General features: G+C 39.1%; 1 protein-coding gene across 16 annotated transcripts in view; it reads left to right on the forward strand.

Annotated features, from left to right (window-relative positions):
* Positions 1-19,527, forward strand: part of NAALADL2 (N-acetylated alpha-linked acidic dipeptidase like 2) — a 1,565,958-nt gene that overhangs the window by 715,840 nt on the left and 830,591 nt on the right. For all 16 annotated transcript variants that reach the window (XM_055083873.1, XM_055083848.1, XM_055083869.1 and 13 more), the window contains one exon: positions 2,468-2,969. In XM_055083873.1, coding sequence (XP_054939848.1) covers positions 2,476-2,969 — 494 coding nt within the window. In that variant the 5' untranslated portion in view covers positions 2,468-2,475. The remainder of the gene's footprint in view (positions 1-2,467; positions 2,970-19,527) is intronic.

Consider the following 19,527-nt stretch of genomic DNA (forward strand, 5'->3'; position numbering starts at 1 on the left):
CTGGAACTTGTCTTTCTGGTGGGCAGGTCCATGTCTGGTGGTGTGTTTTGGGGTATCTGTGGCCTTATTATGATTTTAGGTAGCCTCTCTGCTAATGGGTGGGGTTGTGTTCCTGTCTTGCTAGTTGTTTGGCATTGGGTGTCCAGCACTGTAGCTTGCTGGTCATTGAGTGAAGCTGGGTGTTGGTGTTGAGATGGAGATCTTTGGGAGATTTTCACCATTTGATATTACGTGGAGCTGGGAGGTCTCTTGTGGACTAGTGTCCTGAAGTCGAGTCTCCCACCTCAGTGGCACAGCCCTGACTCCTAGCTGGAGCACCAAGAGCCCTTCATCCACACAGCTCAGAATAAAAGGGAGAAAAAGGAGAAAGAAAGAAAGAAAGAAAGAGGATAAAATAAAATGACGTAAGGTAAAATAAAGTTATTAAAATAAAAAATAATTATTAAGAAAAAAAATTTTTTTAAGTAAAAAAAAAAAACAAAAACGGACAGTCAGAACCCTAGGACAAATGGTGAAAGCAAAGCTATACAGACAAAATCTCACACAGAAGCATACACATACACACCGAGTGGAAAAGGGGAAAAAATAATATACCTTGCTCTCAAAGTCCACCTCCTCAATTTGGGATGATTCGTTGTCCATTCAGGTATTCCACCGATGCAGGGTACATCAAGTTGATTGTGGAGATTTAGTCCGCTGCTCCTGAGGCTGCTGGGAGAAATTTCCCTTTCTCTTCTTCGTTCACACAGCTCCCAGGGTTCAGCTTTGGATTTGGCCCCGCCTCTGCGTGTAGGTCGCCTGAGGGCATCTGCTCTTCGCTCAGACAGTGCAGGGTTAAAGGAGCAGCTGATTCGGGGGCTCGGGCTCACTCAGGCCGGCGGGGAGGGAGGGGCACAGAGTGCGGGGCGAGCCTGTGGTGGCAGAGGCCGGCGTGACGTTGCAGCAGCCTGAGGCGCGCCGTGCGTTCTCCTGGGGAAGTTGTCCCTGGATCACGGGACCCTGGCAGTGGCGGGCTGCACTGGCTCCCGGGAGGTGAGGTGGCTATAGTGACCTGTGCTTGCACACAGGCTTCTTGGTGGTGGCAGCAGCAGCCTTAGCATCTCATGCCTGTCTCTGGGGTCCATGCTGATAGCCGCGGCTCGCGCCCGTCTCTGGAGCTCCTTTAAGCAGTGCTCTTAATCCCCTCTCCTCATGCACCAGGAAACAAAGAGGGAAGAAAAAGTCTCTTGCCTCTTTGGCAGCTCCAGACTTTTTCCCGGACTCCCTCCCGGCTAGCCGTGGTGCACTAACTCCTTCAGGCTGTGTTCACGCAGCCATCCCCAGTCCTCTCCCTTTCAGCCGAAGCCCGAGCCTCAGCTCCCAGCCCCCGCCCGTCCCGGCGGGTGAGCAGACAAGCCTCTTGGGCTGGTGAGTGCCGGTCGGCACCCATCCTCTGTGCGGGAATCTCTCCGCTTTGCCCTCCACACCCTGTTACTGTGCTCTCCTCTGTGGCTCCGAAACTTCCCCCTCCGCCACCCGCAGTCTCCGCCCACATCCTCTGCGGGAATCTCTCCGCTTTGCCCTCCACACCCCGCTGCTGCGCTCTCCTCCGTCGCTCCGAAACTTCCCCCTCCGCCACCCGCAGTCTCCGCCCACGAAGGGGCTTCTAGTGTGTGGAAACCTCTCCTCCTTCACAGCTCCCTCCCACTGGTGCGGGTCCCGTCCCTATTCTTTTGTCTCTGTTTATTTTATCTTTTGCCCTACCCAGGTACGTGGGGGAGTTTCTTGCCATTTGGGAGGTCTGAGGTCTTCTGCCAGCGTTCAGTGGGTGTTCTGTAGGAGTTGTTCCGCATGTAGTTGTATTTCTGATGTATCTGTGGGGAGGAAGGTGATCTCCGTGTCTTACTCTTCCGCCATCTTCCCCCTCTCCTTGCTTCTTGGATTTCTATAGAGGTGCTACTTCATTTTGTTGTTCTCATTCTTACCCTGAATTTGTGTTTTTAAAATTAGCTCTGGTAATGTAACCGATCCCAGGATCGTTTTTTTACCCCCTTAACTTAACAAATCACACTTTATTGCTTCTGTCCTCAGTTTTCTTAAAAGTGATTTTGAAAATGTGTAAGCTTAAACTTGGCTTTCATTGTAATACATTGTCTTTAATGCAGTTGTGCAATTGTGACTTTAATTCTCCTGAGCTTCAAAAGAATAGTGTGTGTTTGTGTGTGTGTATTTTATGTCTTCTCATAGCTTTTGCATCAGGTGCCTTCTACTTTTATTTATTGTTTGTCTTTTTTTCTATAGTAAACATCAACAGCAAAACATAAGATTAAATAATTGATATATGATTTTCTATAGGAATGAAGTATTTCCCCTGATTATAATCACTAAAATTTTATGAACAGCTAATATAGGTTACTGTTTTGTTTTCACCTTGGAGGTTTTCTTTGTTGATTTATTTTCAGAAAGTATACTGCTGTTATTTTCACAGGTAAAAAGATGGCCTATCAGAAGGTCAATGCAGATCGAAGAGCTCCAGGACATTCACAGTACCTAGACAATGATGACCTCCAAGCCACTGCCCTTGACTTAGAGTGGGACATGGAAAAGGAACTGGAAGAGCCTGGTTTTGACCAGTTCCAGCTAGATAGTGCTGAGAATCAGAACCTGGAGAATTCAGAGACTGCAGACCTCAATCTTGATCCCATTCAACCAGCAACTTCACCCAAAGGAAGGTTTCAGCGACTTCAAGAAGAGTCTGACTATGTGACCCATTATACAAGATCTGCACCAAAGAGCAACCCCTGCAACTTTTGCCGCCTTTTAAAAATATTTTGCACAGCAATCATTTTATTTATTTCTGGAATTTTGATAGGCTATTACGCACATAAAAATTGCTCTTCAAATGCTACGTCTTCAGGAACACTTGATCTTCAGTTATACCAAGAGATTCTCAAGACAATCCAAGCAGAAGATATTAGGAAGTCTTTCAGGTAGGTATGCAAGAAATGGATGTTGGTGGGATGCATCTTCTGGGAATGATGTCTTACAGGGAATATCACACTGTGATTTTTCTGTCGTTTAAGGTTAGTCTTACAAGCTGAGAAACATAACTTACCAGCACCCCCTTCACAGAGGGGGTGCACGTTTTCAGATTTACGATACTGTAATGCAAATTTAAGGTGCTGCTTTAATAATTGATAATAAGAACTGTAACTACTGTGGAGACTAAAAGACTCCAGCCAGTGTGTTTTCTCCCTATTGGGAAAGCCCAGGTAAGCCAAATTGGGATGCAAAGATTGCTGGATGTGTGTGTAATAAAAACTAGGCCATTAGCCATAAGATTGAAATTTTTAATGACATCAGAATAAAATAAACTTGCTTTAGGGACTGAAATAACTGTCAGGTTCTAAGACAAGCACTGCTAGTATTTGGTCCCCTGCATCACTGAGCGTCCCAGTTGAGTATTTTTATTGAAACACATTGCGTTCCATATATCAGGCAATTCTAAAAGGTCACCTCTCTCTTTAAGGTAAGTTTGCATATGACCTCTCTAGCCAGAATGTGTTGTTAATAAGTTAGATGATAAGAAAATATTTTTTATCAGGGCTTAATAATTCTGAATTCTTGGGAAAAGCTCCACTCATGTCATATAGCTATTGAGTAACTTAAATTTTGTTGCTTGATATATCATTAGCATATACATTTAATTGTAGAGGGTTCCCTAGTTAACATATTTAGAGAAGTGAGGAACTGGAAGAGGAAGATTAGATATTAGCCTCCACATATGTCTTCCATACCTGGCAATAAAGAATAATCCTAGGTGAATCATGTTTGTTGATTGTAGATAGATGAGAGAGAGGGATACTAGGTCATAAGGATATTCCTTCTGGGTTACACTGACTTATTACCATCAAGATGTTGGCACATGTGCATTTCTAGGGATCTTCTAGGGAGCATGCCCACTGAAGATGCATCATTTAATCTATGTGCTGAGATATCACATGTATTGACATTGGCAAATTATAATTCTCTTTCTGAATATCACATCTGAATGACTCGTGGGAATTTGTTTTCTACACCCTTCTATGTCTGCTATTTACTGTTGCATAAACGTCTCTGGATCTGTCATATGCAGATACTAACAATTTCCGTGGTATTTCTCAATGTAAAATTACTTATAGTGAATTGAGTGAAAGATACAGCATTGTCTTATAATGAGTGATTGTATCAGTCAGGATCCAACCATAACAGAAAACTCCCTAAATATTTAAAGCAGAGGGCATTTAAAGTAGGGAAATAATTCCATCAGTGATGAAAAACTGAGAGGCCAATCAGGGGACACTGAGGTAGCCAAGAGATGAACAACAAAATGGAGCCATTACTAAACCTACACTGGAGAAAGGGAGTTGGGGTAACTTGTTGGAAGCTGGAACTTTCTGCATACACAAATGCAGGGGTTGGGCTGGCAGTGGGGATGTAACCTTAGCCAGGGGCACTACTGAAGACAGAGTAAGAAGTACCATGGCTTCTCCTTTCCTCCTGCCCTCCTACCAGTTGTTCCATTGGTTGTCTGAACCCAGGTCGCAGGCTACTGACTCAGAGCCTGGGAAAACTCATCCCAAAGCGTTCAGATCCCTGCAGCAGGGGAAAGGCAAGGGGTCTGTCCAAAAATTAGATCTAACCAGCACAGGGATGTTATTTAAAGAGAGAGAGAGAGAAAGGAAGAAAGAAAATAGAAGAATTCCATAAAACTCTGTCTACTCTTAACTTCATGGTGGACATTCATTTCATTGCAAAAGTGTCTTCTGGAAAAGGATCCATGGATTTAACTCATTTTTCCTGAGCAACTGCTTAGTTTTTAATGATGGACACAATGAATCTCATAACCTAGCCTGCTTCCCTCTTTATTTTGGCTTTTAGTAAGTTCAGAGTCAAATTTGTATTGAAATCATAAAGAACTTAGAGGCATGCCTTTTGTATACTAACTAGCCTGTATATTTTCTCTCCTTATCTTCCTTTGGCTTTCTTTGCCTTATTTTTCCAGCATTGTAGACATTTTAAAAAACTGACATGTCCTTTTTGTGAATAGGCAGCTGCTTCTAAAATGTTGAAAATGTATAATTAAGTAAACATATTCATCATTTCCCTCAGAATAGGAGTTGTATTACAATAAGGCTTATATTCTCTTAAACTCAAAAATCAACAAACTATATTTAAAAAATATAACCACTGGCAATTTTACTTCTAAGCAATGTTCAGTGGTTGGGCACAAATTCACAATTATGTCCTGTCAGATAGCCACAGTTTTTTCCTGAGTTTTTTGCTGAGATAATAGGTCTTTTTCATCAAAAAATAATATTTTGGTACAAATATGTTTACGTAACTTTCTTCGAATTACAACTCTTCATCCAAAGACAACTGTTCCCCCAGTAGTCGTGCTAACCACATGCCTTATTATGATTTCCTGTGTTTACTAATTCAGCTTGGCATTGGCTCTGTACATCTTGGGTTCCTCCTGTTTCTTTTCATCAATTTGTGATCAGTTTTGGGCTCTCACCGATCTACTGTCTTGTTCATCAGTTGCTGTATTTCTTCTCTATTTGTTCTCCATTCCTGGCCGTGCTCTAAGACTATGTCAGTTCTTGCCAAACATCCTAACAGTTATGCAATATAAAAGATACTCTTTTTATAATAGATTAGTTTGCAGACTCCATGAAGGAATGGACCAACTTGCTTTGCCCATCATTAGACTATTGTCCAGCAGACATTGAATAATTATTTTTCTAAGGGAGGAAATGAATGCATGAATAGGTGAGGAACAGATCTGTGTTTAATTCATCAATTTTATTATGTATTCTGAAAATCATTTTACTTACCATTTAGGTTTTTCATATTATGATTATATTCAAAGTATTATAAATAAAATTCTTATTTATAACATAATTAGAAAATATTAGATTATATAGCTATAGTTACTCAGAGGCTATGCTATGTTCTGATTTTAGATAAGTGACAACTCAAAACCAGATACTGTAAAAATGCTAAAGTATCACTATTGATGTCTCATTTTCAGCTGAGGCTTAAATACAATTGTTACTACTAGGACCAGTATGTAGAACTTCTGAGGAAAAAAGAAAAAGATGGTATAAAACCTTGAGATGATGACCCTGTTGTAGCCTAGGAGAGGTTAGAGAAGCTGAGAACAAGGAGAGTGGAAAAAGAGGATTTTTGGAGAAAGCTGCTAATGGTGTTGTAAGTCCCAATCTTTTCTCAAGGAGGAAGCCTCAAGTCCAATGAAAAAGGGGTTTAATAGAACTACTTGGAAGAACTGGGTGTCTGCCTTTCTACCTAAGAAATCGAAATGACAAGTCACGGACTGGCTAGTTGTGGATAAAATTGCCAAAGAAGGGGTGGTGGTTTGGGAAAGTCTATGGCAAAGTTTCCTTCTAGGGACTCTATCCAAGCAGGGAGAGAGGGACAGGGGAAGAGGGAGAGAAATCACTATGGTCTAAATGTTTGTGTCCCCCCGCCCCCCCAGAATTCATATGTTGTTGAAATCCTAATGCCCAATGTAATGGTATTTGGAGGTGGGGCTGCTGGGAGGGAGATGCACAGGTCATGAAGCTGCAGCCCTAGTGAATGGGCTGAGATTTTTTCTTTTTTTTTTTTTTTTTTTTTTTTTTTTGGCGGTACGCGGGCCTCTCACTGTTGTGGCCTCTCCCGTTGCGGAGCACAGGCTCCGGACGCACAGGCTCAGCGGCCATGGCTCACGGGCCTAGCTGCTCCACGGCGTGTGGGATCTTCCCGGACCGGGGCACGAACCCGCGTCCCCTGCATCGGCAGGCAGATTCTCAACCACTGTGCCACCAGGGAAGCCCTGGGCTGAGATTTTATACAGGAGACTCCACAGGGCTTCCTAGTCCTTCGGTCATGTGAGGACACAGGGAGAAGGTATCCTTTGTGAACCAGGGAGAGGGCCCTTATCAGCCACCACACCAAATCTGCCAGTGCCATGATCTTAGAATTCCCAGACTCGTATGACATAATGTTGATAAGCCAACCAGTCCGTGGTACTTTGTTATAGCAGCCCGAAAGAACAAACAGAAAGAGAGATTGCGGGGGAGGAGCAAGCAAGCTTCCTGCATGGCTGAAAAGAACTTAGCAGAGACAGAGCTAGAGGTCTGGTCAGATGCCTGGAAGAAGGAAGAAGGAGGTAGAGGAGAGTGTATTACTCATGTTTAAGGAAGGTGAGAAATCCCCAGTCGTGGGATGGGTGGGTGGGTCTCCAAAGAACTGATGAAGCTGGACAAGTGGAAAATTCAGCTGACTACTCCTGCTACAGTCAGAGTACCATGCCAGTTCTTGAGAGTTCCTGTCCAGTGAGAACCTTTTGCTCCTGCTTTAGCTATTCTCACTTGCTTGGTTGCAACTCTGGAGGTGTCAGAAGCTCTGAGAAAGGAGGTGTAGAAACACAAAGAGAAGGGCTTCCCTGGTGGCGCAGTGGTTGAGAGTCCGCCTGCCGATGCAGGGGATGCGGGTTCATGTCTCCGGGAGGGTCCCGCATACCACAAAGAGAAGAAACTGACTATTCTCCTTTCCTTGGCTGTAAGTTTCCCAATCTAGAGATGGTCAAAAAGTGGGGAAAAGTTCAAAGTTCTGACTATTAAATGACACTGAAGCTTTTAATTACTCACTGGAGGAACTCAGGTCACTTAACAGTGACCAGAATTACTGGGTTTTTAATCCAGAAACAGGAAAAAAACAACAACAAAAAAAACCACCAAAAAACTAACCCCAATTAATATAAATGGGAGAAAAAAAGTGCTTTATGATTACATTCCCTGAGTAATGCTTGCTCAGTGTAGAGATTACACATGTGCCATTTTTATGTGTAATGTTTTAGAAAAAAACACATTTGAATAATGTGTTGATTCAGAGAATCATTGATAGACATATTGACTGCATATTCCTGTTTATGGACCTAGTTATCCCATAGTAAAGCCCACATAAGCCAACTACTTGATATCATGTTGATCAAATAAAAGAAAATCATTTTCAACATTAGCACAGGAATATGAACACTGTGTGTGTCTGTATGTGTGTATTAGTCAGTCTTCTAATAAGATTCTCCTGGTCACTTCTGCAAATACTTGTTGCTATTTGAAAAAGGCATTCACTCTTACAGTGGTGGTTGATTTCTTTCATGTATCTTCATGTAAACAGATGGGGTATATTCAGATGTATTTTGGATATATTCAGATGTGTGAGATTTAAAATAGGCCATTAAAAGTTGCATTCATGTATGCTTTTGGTGACTTGGAACAGTAACTAGATAATGCAAGTTTATTGTAAGCATCAAAACAGGAGGCTGGGCTCACACAATAATCTGTGAATAGGAATTCATTTGACTGAGTCTTGTTGATAAGGAATTTGGATCCAGTCAACTCCAGGGACCCTAGTAGCCACAGTCCTCTAATTTTTACTAAAGGGTTGAACCACCAAAGTGATTTATCGGGTTGAACCACCAAACTGATTTATCTCCCTTTCCATCTGTACTACTTTTTGTTTGCCTTATTCTTCTCCCAGTACCCACTGCTATGTTCTCCAATACATTATTCTTCCATTCCTCTTCTAGCCTATGGGGCTAGAATGAAATATGATTGTTTTCCCTTTGGGGGTCAGCGATGTTTGTGACTCTGTCAAGTGCTTATCCCTAGTCTAATCAGATTTGGCCAATTGGGATGCTGGTCATCTTGTATAAAACATCTACTTAGGGCTGTTAGGAGAGCTCTTTAACTTAGAAGAAGCTTAAATGTGACTGGTACATATTTTATTTCTACTGTATAATAAAGTCACAGAGCCTTTATCGTATATGTTGTTGAATGAGGGACCTATATGTGTGTGCATATGTATATGTATATGCATACTAAAGATCATAAGCACATTGCTGAACAGAGTAAAGCATGTTGAAAGCTTCAAAATTTAGTTACCTAATATAATATTAGAATAATAATTGAAGTGAATAAACCAATGAGGTTAAGTATATTTTTGAATGCAGGAATGTTGCCTTTTGACGGCTGTAGATGCTGTGAAATGGTGAGAAGAAAAGGAGAATATGTGGTACTCTAATTATGGTTAATATGGTATCTTTTTTTTATGGAAGGAGCATTATTTTTTTTCTTTTTGTAAGTAAAATGTATACAGAAAGTTGGAAAAAAATAAAGTAAAAACCACCCATAATCCTACCACCTTTTCCTCCATAATTTTATTCTTTCTTTCTTTCTATCTTTACCTAACAAGAAGCAAAATTTTATTGTACTATGTATATTTTTTTTGATAACTGCTTTTGAATTTTTTTCCACTTATAATATATTGAGAACCATGTTTCAAACCAATAAATACAGAATTGAATCATTACATTAAAATGCTGCTGGCATTCCCTTATGTAGAGGACATGAATTTATTGAGCCTGTTCTTTGTAAATGTACATTTAGTTTGTCTCTACAAACATTTTCATACATAAGTCTTTGTGTGCCTATTTAATTATTCCCTTCTGATAAATTCCTGGAAGCAGATCACAGATTCAGGGAGTTGAAATTTGTTTAGTTGTTTGCTTTGTGTTAGTTACCAAATTGCCTTGTAGGGCTGCCAGCCGTCTAGGTCCTCATTATCTTTTTGTTTTGATAGGCCAAAAATAGTGTTGACAAACTTTTATATCTTAATTGACCATTCATATTTCTTTTTGCATGTATGAACCTTTTATAATTTAAAAACAAGTTTACTGAATATTGTAGTAGAAAAATAGTCTATTACTTTATGTAATCTTTCTGGATTTTATTTAGTTGATGCATTTTATTTGTTAACAAATGAACAATAAAATAAAATCCGTAAATTTTTAAAAATATCTGCATTATTTGGACAAAGGCAATATTTTTCATCATTCTCTGGCTTGGTACAAGTAATTAACCATGAGTTAAGTTATACTGTGAAATATTCTTTACAAACATTAAGTAAAACACCACATTTTCTTAGCTGTTGATTAACTCTTCAAAAGTTTAGGAAATGTTATAAATTATCTTCAGTGATTTTTCTCTCCTCTGATCCCACAGGGCTATATTTTTTGCTGTTACACTTTAAAAATGCAAGGCTTAATGATGGTGATACCATCAACAACTGTTCTCTGGTTTCCAGCTGTACTTTCCAGCCATCTTTCTGCCCCTCTGTCTTGAATTATATTTTGGCTTCTGTCTTTTCTACTGTTTGCAGTTTTTTGTTCCTTTCCAATTTCAGTATTTAGAAGAATGAGAGCAGGAATGTTGGGAGATGCAAAGAAGGCAATAAAGCAACTGGCATTTGAATTGGAGAAAACCATGTAAATGTCTTTAAAAAGTGCACATAATTGAATTTATGCAAATGACAGCAGAATGAATTTAACAGTAATAGAGTGATGGTTCCTAAAGGAAGTAATTAGCTATTCTATCATTGATCTCTCCAGATAACAAATGCACATTGTCTTACATTTAATCACAAAAGGAATACAAAGGATTAGATTTATTTAATTATCCATAGTATTTTATTGCTCTGGACTTGAAATAAAGCAACTGCTTCACTCAGTTTCTCAGTGTCATGTAGAGTGACATTAATTCTCTTAAATGTCTGGCTCAACTCAGATAAAAGCTTATGCCTTTCACAATTCTTAGGCATTTGTCTGGAGCAAGAGCAGCGCCCACCAATAAGATGAATGAGGATTATTGACAGAGGGTCTTTGAGTGCAGTGGCCACCTTCTCAATCCTAGGCATTCTCTGAGGGCGGCTCAGGTGCCTCAGTGAAAGCCTGAGTCCTATCCACTGGACCCCAGGGAATTCCCATGATTCCCTTTTGTGATCTCCCACCAATTGAGTTCTCTCTTTCCTTGAAACTATCAGTACTTCATTTTCTCTCTCTTCGTTGACATAAACTACCTTCTACCTTGCAGTGGAGAAAGAACGATGAGTCTGGCCCAGTCCTTGAGTCATAGTATGTGGACACACAGTAAATCTTTATTGCAGGAGACAGTGCACCCAAAATAGAGACCTACTATCATTTTTTTAAAAGAACATATACTTCTGGCTATTCATGTACATTACTGAAATTCAAAATTATATATATATGTATCAGGCCTTTGCCTTTTTAACATATTTTATATACATTCTCATAGCATGTGCTAAAAAGTTGACTTTGAAGGTAGAGGATTTTCTTTTCTCTAATGAAACCATGTGTTCTGTGTCTGCTGTATTCCAGGCACTCTGCCAGTCACTCGACAGGTTTTAATGATATTCTGTTTAATCTAGAGAGCGTTTCCTTTCTATAAAGAAGAAATGAAAGTAAAAATTGCACAGAAAGGTACTTCTATGATCACAGGTTTGATGGAGGTGCAAAGTAGATTCCCTCACAGATCTTTTCATGCCCTGCCAGTGTCAGGAAAGGGTTGTCCCAGATTAGGACCTGTTCAGCCTGAAGGCTTGCTTTATTCCTTCTCGATGGTCAAATAGAATCAAAGGGTTCTCCTCGCACCTTCTCCCTTTCCCCCCACCCTATCCCTCTCTCTTGCCCTCTCCCTGCTCCCTACGCACACACATTATTTTATCCTCGAGGTTATTTACTACAATTAGATTACTTACTTTCCTAGTAAGCAAATTTTCTTTATCTTTTTCACCAAATCTATCTCTCTTGTGAAACACCAGGAGTAAGTTAGATTGTTAAGGATTGAAATGCAGGAACTCTTAGTTTTTCAAATTTGCTTTTGTCTTAATGGGAGGAATATATTTTACATAATGAAAGGACTCTTTTGCAGTGATGGTCAGTGAAATATTTTTGTTAGATATATCAAGGTCATCTGCCCTTACTGGCTGCCTATCCTGAAAACTGCTCAACCTTAAGGCTCATCACATTTTTCTTGTATCTTTCCTGCATTGACTGTAATAGTCATTTTCATCCATTCACTTCTTGATCTTATTCATTCCAAAAAAGGAACAAGATCAGTCAGATGTAGTACAAGGCAATAAATAAACAATTTCCTTTGAGGATCAAGTATGTCAGTTTTCTGTGGATTCATTTGACTTCCCGACACTCTTGCGATAGAAAAGTTGGTGATGATCACATTCAGTAGAGTGAAGTATAGTTAAATATGGAAAGGTTGGGAACTGATTCCATACTTCTCTCTTTCATGTTCCTTTTTAATGTCAGTGAAATCAAAATTCAAATAGCAGACATGGCCCTTTGAGATTTGCAATTTGAAAATCTCAATCCATGCTTTAGAACTTAAGCAAAGTATTTGACAATTGCAGCTAAAAGCATTAATCCCATAATCTCATCAAGCTAGTTTACCAGAGAAAAATTAAAATATATATGAAGGGCTTCCCTGGTGGCACAGTGGTTGAGAATCTGCCTGCCAGTGCAGGGGATACGGGTTCAAGCCCTGGTCTGGGAAGATCCCACATGCTGCGGAGCAGCTAGGCCCGTGAGCCACAACTACTGAGCCTGTGCTCCGCAACAAGAGAGGCTGCGATAGTGAGAGGCCTGTGCACCGCGATGAAGAGTGGCCCCCACTTGCCACAACTAGAGAAGGCCCTCACACAGAAACGAAGACCCAACACAGCCAAAAATAATAAAATAAATAAATAATAAAATAAATAAAAATAAAGAGATGGCTGTTCTCTAAAAATATATATATATATATATGAAAAGAGATAATTTGATTTTGTAAACATTGCATAAAGTATTTTATTATAGTTACCTAAAAAAATTTGAATGGATGTTTCTAGCTGATGGGAGAGAAAGTAGATTTGGCTGGTAATTCAGATATTTAAAAATGGTGATGAAAACTTCCTCTCCACTGCCCCCATCTTGGGAAACTATAACAAAATAGATAGGTGATATCATTTCCCAAATGTTAGATGCTTATATAAATACACTGTGATGGTTATTTTTATATATCAACTTGGCTAGGCCACAGTGCACAGACGTTTGGTCAAACATTATTGTAGATATTTCTGTGAAGGTATTTTTTTAAAAAATGAGATTAACATTTAAATCAGTAGACTTTGTGTAAAGCAGATTATCTTTAATAATGTGGATGGGTTTCATCCAATCAGTTGAAGGCCTTACTAGAAAAAGACTGACCTCTCAGGAAGAAGAAGAAATTCTACCAGCACACTGAATGCCTTTGGACTTTAACTGCAACTCTTGCCTGAGTCTCCAGCCTACTGGTCTATCTTACAGATTTTGGACTTGCCAAGCTTCCACAGTTGCATAAGCTGACTCCTTAAAATAGATATCTCCCTCTTCTATATATATACATCCTGTTCTCTTTCTCTGGAGAACCCTAACTAATAATACATGCAGATTTAGGAAAGTTAAATAAACCAATACAATTTGGCTGTTTTTCTTTTTGTCTTTTGTTTATTTTTTACTCTAGAATAAGGTAGTCAATCTTTAGGGTTAAACTGAATAATATGGAAAATTGATATTGATTTTTTTTAAAGCCAGTGCTCATCATTACCCTTATTTCATTAATTTCAGATCTTATTTTTAATGTAAAATACATTTATAGGATAGAATTTGAAATTACATTCAAAGTGTCTACCAACTATTTCAAATATTTTAAAAATGCTTAATTTTCTCAACTTAGTTTGGTGGCATCAAAATGTAATCAACTTCCCAAGCAAAAATGCTTTTTCCAAATTTTACAAGAGTCATTCTTATTTGGAAAAAAAAATGACATTGAAGTTCCCTTCCCTTTCATTATAACTGGAGCAAATGTATTAAATTTTATATGCCTGATTTGGGAAATCAGTTTCTGTCTTCAATAACTGATTGTGTGTTATAGCTGGGCCCTTTACAAATGAAGTGCACTTCTATTGCTTAAAAATTGCTTTCCTGTGCAACATGATGTAGTAATGAATTAAATCCAAATGAACCTTATATTCACAATGTCATAATATGTAACTCGTCCCCTGTGGAACTTTTATTATCTCATACAAGGTAAGCTAATGTCGTCCTCTCATGACTCACTTCTCAGAAGGGTATGCAGGTTTCAGTATTAGAAATAAAGAAAGAAAACTACAATTTGAGATCAAATTACCTTTTTATAAACTCTTTAAATCAGAGAGGACCTTATCATGTCCCAAAATATGCAAATCAAATTCTGATAGAACAAGAAACAAAAGAAGTCGTTCCAGTTCTGTGGAGTACATTTCTCTGTGAGAGAAAAATGAAACTGAACATTTTGCTTTGTTTCTGCACTAAACAGAAATGTGTGCAGGTGGTTTTTACCTTCAATAAAAATAAGTGTGGGTGTTTTCTCGCTATTTCTTCACTTGCTTTCATCATATTAACTGTATTCTGTAGGGAACAACTTGTAAAATCAGCTTGTGCCAATATTGTAGTTCAAGCTTCTACAGAGATTTGAAAGTTCTAATTTATTAGCCTGATAATTTTTGTAATTTGATGAAACACATCAGATATTCTCTTATTATAGCTGCCTTCGATGTGTCCGAGTGACATATCAGAATTTAGCTGGGTATTTCAGAATATGTCTTGCTATTCATATGGGCAAAGAGCAAAGGGAGAAAAATGTTTATTTTAGCCCAGAGGTTGCAGCCAAGATAAATTGTATCAGGTTTTCATAGGCTTTTACTTCTTGTGGCTTCCTATGGGTTTTTCTCTTGGCCAGACCCTTGAAGATATTTTTCTGCATCTTGCTCTTGTGAGCCATAGCTGGATCTGAATCAGTTGCTGCAGGCATACCACATGATAGAGATCTAAGCCTTCATTCTGCCATTCTTATTTAAAGTAGAAAACCTAAATTCCCATATGATCTGTTTCTCCTGGTTCAAATTTTTTAATTACGTTTCAATCAAAGACTTCAAATAATACACAAAAGTAAGCACATTATCTATTTATATAGAAAAGTCCTAGGGAATTAGAGGCAAAGTCAAAGCTATACACTGTTAGAGGGAAAGGAGACACCTCAACTTTCTAATTTAAGCATTTGTATTCTTAATCAAATTTATATTCCATTAAAAAAAAAAACACCTGATGGCCTACCATCGAAGACTTATTCAGTGCCCTTTAACATCAGTGCATTTCCTTATGCATGTATTTATTTAATGACTATTTCTTGTGAGTCTACTGTGTGCTGGGCTGGCGACAAAACAATTAACAAGACATACAAAGTACCTGCATTTGTGGTGTTTATGTTCCCACTGGCGAGAGGGAATCAATGGGAACATACTTGTTCTGTAAACTAAGCATAATGAAAGAAAATGATACATTGTGGTCAGTAGGAAGGGAGGGAGGGAGGGAGGGAGAGATTGACTAATTTGCAGAGGTCTCTACCGGTTAATTTTGGATGAAGTTGTCAGTTCAGTTTCAGATGGACACGTACTGTGGACCAGTCCCTCTGGACCTCTAACCCAGGCTGCCTATGGGACTGTAGATTGCTTAGCAGCTGTCTGGCACAGCCTGTCGCTCCTCCCTGCTCAGTGGACTTCCATGGAGCTCTTCTCCTGCTAATTTATTTGCTTTTTGCCACTACTTTTGCAAATAAACGACAACAAAAAATACAAAACTAACCCACTTGTAAAGAGTGAGTTTAGTAGGAAGCAAGCAGATGGGAGGAGATGGTGACCTCTGACCAACCTTGAATTTCTATTTATTTGTAGTATCCAACATGGAATTTAACTGTTCCAAATAAGAAACACTGTGCTCCATTGCTGTCTCTCTTTAAAATTACTGAAGATAGGATAGGGTCACTTACTTAAAGTTCTGTTTTTCTTCCCAAAATAGCCTCATTTCTGAGGATTGCCTCATCACTGCCTGTTGTTTTTGTTTAGTTTTTTTCCCCATAAATTCCACATTACATAATAAGTAAAATCTTTCTTATAACTCAGTCTTATTCTGAAATAACCATTCTAAGGATGATTTGTTAACCCTGGATTCTTCAGTTCTTAGTTCTTGTTTAATCAGTTGCAGTCTTTTGAAAGAGTTGCAGTTTGCTAATTATATGTAATTATGATCTGATGCCCAGTGGTACATGTTAGCTTTTTAAGGCTGCAGGCAGTATCCGTGAGGGAGTTGCTTTACAGATAAGAAAATTCACTTGAATATTTTTTGTTTAATTTTCTTAGCATCTACATATATTGCAACTGAGTCCTTCAAATGGGTAGGGACAGGGTATTGGAAGTTGTTCTACTCTAGCCTTTTTGGTGGAAAATGTTACCGTTTTGGCAGGAAATGTCCAGAAGGAATTGGGACCAGAGGATTTGAGAAGTCTCCAGGTATGGGTTCTCAGAATTGGGAAAGTAGCAGCTTTGTTTTAATCATGCAGGTAGAGAAGATAGTAATTACTGCTAGCGATTTTCAATGCAGAAATAAAAATCTTTTCCTGTTCTGGGAATAGGGGCAAACTAAATGACAGACAGTGCTGGTATTAAGCATTGCTACAATAGTCTGTAAGCAGGAAAAATAAATTTGGGTATTGGGGGAAATGTCACATGGAAGATAATTTGCTGATTGGTTGGGGGAAAAAGCTGTGAAAATGACACAGGATGACAAAAAATCAGAGAACTAGAGAACAATTTGAAGTTAGAGAAATAAGATGACAATCACCAGCAAAACAAGTTAAGTTTTCCTTCTGCCAGGTGATTTAAGAGAGGGTTTCTATCTTAGAAACCTGGGTTAGAAAATAACCCAGGAAGGAAAGGCTACCATGAGAATCTAGTCTAGGAAATTGTTAGAAGGGAAGAAAAGAGGTTACAGTAGAAGCTAATGGGGGAGTCAACAATAGGGCCATGGAGAAATGGCAACTCAGCTCTTCAGATCTGAGAGGCCCCGCTCCCATATTCTGTGTGGGCTTTGTACAAGTCCTGGGAAGAAGCTGAAGATTTATCCAGGGAAAATTTATCCAGTCTGAGTCTTGAAAGTGAAGTAAACATCTAAAGAGGAACCTAGACAAAGCTGCAAAACTTAGCAGAAAACCAAACATACTTCTAGGTCTCACTTGACCTTGGAACGTTGCCCAGGACTTCCCAGAATCTATATCTAAGCTGCACACTCAATGTTGATAGAGGTCATGCAGTATTTTTCTGCAGATGAAACTAATATAACCCTGTCATATGATTATTTATGCCTAGTGTTTCTGAAATCCTCCAGATGGGAAATTAGGACTGTGCACCTAGAGCTACTGTTGAAATTAAATACCAACTCAGATGCTACAGTATCAACCTGTGATCCTTTGCAGGCAGGTAGTAATAGTCTATTTGGGAAAATAATAAAGACTTGGGTTTCCTTTGTTCCTGAGTTAGTTTACCTTGAAGCTATTGCTCATAACTCAGCTGTTGTCCACAGATAACTTAAGCACAGGTCACTTCTTGGAACATGTAGACTCATGTTTCTCATGATTCAGTGCCACCGACTTCTTCAGTCAGCCAGTTGGGGAAAGGTAAATTTAGGGTCATTCCACATATATCATTGTTCCCTGCAGTACCTGTACTATATTTCTGTAATGTCCATATCACTGAAGACCTGAAGTCAAGGGAATTTATATCACAGCAATACAAACAAATCAGTCTGCATGGGATCAAATCCCAGCTCTACTGTATCCAGCTGCATGATCTTGAGGAATTTCTTTAAACTTGTGATAACACAGTTTTCCTCATTTAGAAAATGTAGGTAATAATCGTCCCACTTTCACATAAATGGATAGAAAAATAAAAAGTACTTAGGGCTTAGCATGTAAAAAACCCAATATTACCTATTTATCATTGTTGTTATTTTTGTTAGTAAGAGGTCTTCAGTCGTGTTCCAGTGATAATTTCTCATTGATCACCACCCTTCATAAGCTGGCTTCTTGGAATGTGGCCCAGCCCATGTCTCTTCTCTACCTCTCTCCTCAACTTGATGTTCATATTAATTTTTTTCTCCTTCCAAGTCATGCCCATTAGAGTCTCACCTTTCATATTCCAAGTATTTTCCCAGAGTCATCTAAGAATTTCAGTGTCAGCCCAAATAATACTTGTATGAAGTGCTTGATCATATTTGTAAAGAAAACTTTTATTCTACCTTATAAATAAATTTTCTTAGTTCTCAACACATACGGAGGAAAAAAATCCAACATCCCTCCTGAAAACCACACTCCTCTATGATGACAGCAGTAGGCAGGTAAGAAGCAGCAGCTCATTCTTTTTAAATCATACTGTAAAGGCTGGAGAAGTAAGTTAGGATAATTTCATGATGAGTTTTGAAGTAAAGTTGATAGTTAGAAGTTGGTTCTGATATAATGATAAATCATCAAAGAGTTCTGAGTACGAGAATACAAGACCAGAAGTGCCTTTTCAGAAGATCATTCTCTGAAGAATGGGTTAGAGACAGGGAGAGGCTGGAAACAGGAAAGGCAGTGCAGAGATGGTTGCAGATGTCACTTTCACAGTAGACACTTAATGTTCATCAGATGCATTATCATTGAGCTATGTGTTGGTGGAGCATCAGTGAAGAGGTATACAAGTGCTAAAATGCTAAAGTGAGAGGCATAATATACAAATTTGATTGTATATCTATGACCAAAATTTGATGCAAACTAAAATTCTCAGGCTTTGAGACTGAAGCATCTATATCACTTCTTGCCAAGAATCTGTGAAAGGTCTGAGATTTTACTGAGCTACCATGCTAACACATCAGTCTGTCATTGTCACATGGATACTTGCAGAAGGCATGAGACCCCTGGGTCAAAGATGAAAGATTGTTTATTACAGCACAGCAAGCAGCCTAAGCATTATGCTTGCAAGAGTTCACTGAGACCAACTTCCCACAGGGTGATGAAAAGAGGGGCTAGTTGACACCTGAACATGCGGTGGTTGCATCGCAGAAGAGGAACCTTCGATTTAGGGATCCCAAATCTTTTATACTGGACAGTAAGCATGCCTTGAAGGGAGACACTATATTTATTTTTACAAAGCAGTAAACAGACCTGACTTTTTCTCTGGGGGCAACACTATCTTTATCTTCCAGGGCTGTTTGCTGTATACATGCCCTTGGAAAGATATTTCTGAGCAAAGGCAGTCTGTGCCTCTTTTCATAAGATGTGCCAAAATGTGAGAGTTTCAGGAAGAATCACGTTTCATCTTTGGCTCAGATTTGGCAGGCCTTAGTAAGTTACTTAGATGTATTAAACACTTGCTTCATGCAATAGGTAGTAGGAGTGGAAATCTCAGAGGAATATAATATAGTTTCTGATTTCAAGGAGCTTGAAGGCTTGGTGAAGGATAAAGAGAAAAAAATGTCCCAATAGTTGAAGTCGACTGTCATAATTGTGGTAAAACAGACATAGACAAAGTGTCATCAGGAGAAAGAGGATTCTCATTAGAGGAATATTACATCACATGGGTGTGGCAGTAGTGCTTTTCAACAGTTGAATTTAGCTTCACAGAAAAAATAAACTCTGATAAATCAAGCCAAACCTGAGAGAAAACCCGGGCAGTCTGGAGGGGATAGGGATACCAATAGATGGA

The sequence above is a fragment of the Physeter macrocephalus genome, chromosome 1 (genome assembly GCF_002837175.3).
Source record: "Physeter macrocephalus isolate SW-GA chromosome 1, ASM283717v5, whole genome shotgun sequence".
NCBI classification, from domain to species: Eukaryota; Metazoa; Chordata; class Mammalia; order Artiodactyla; family Physeteridae; genus Physeter; species Physeter macrocephalus.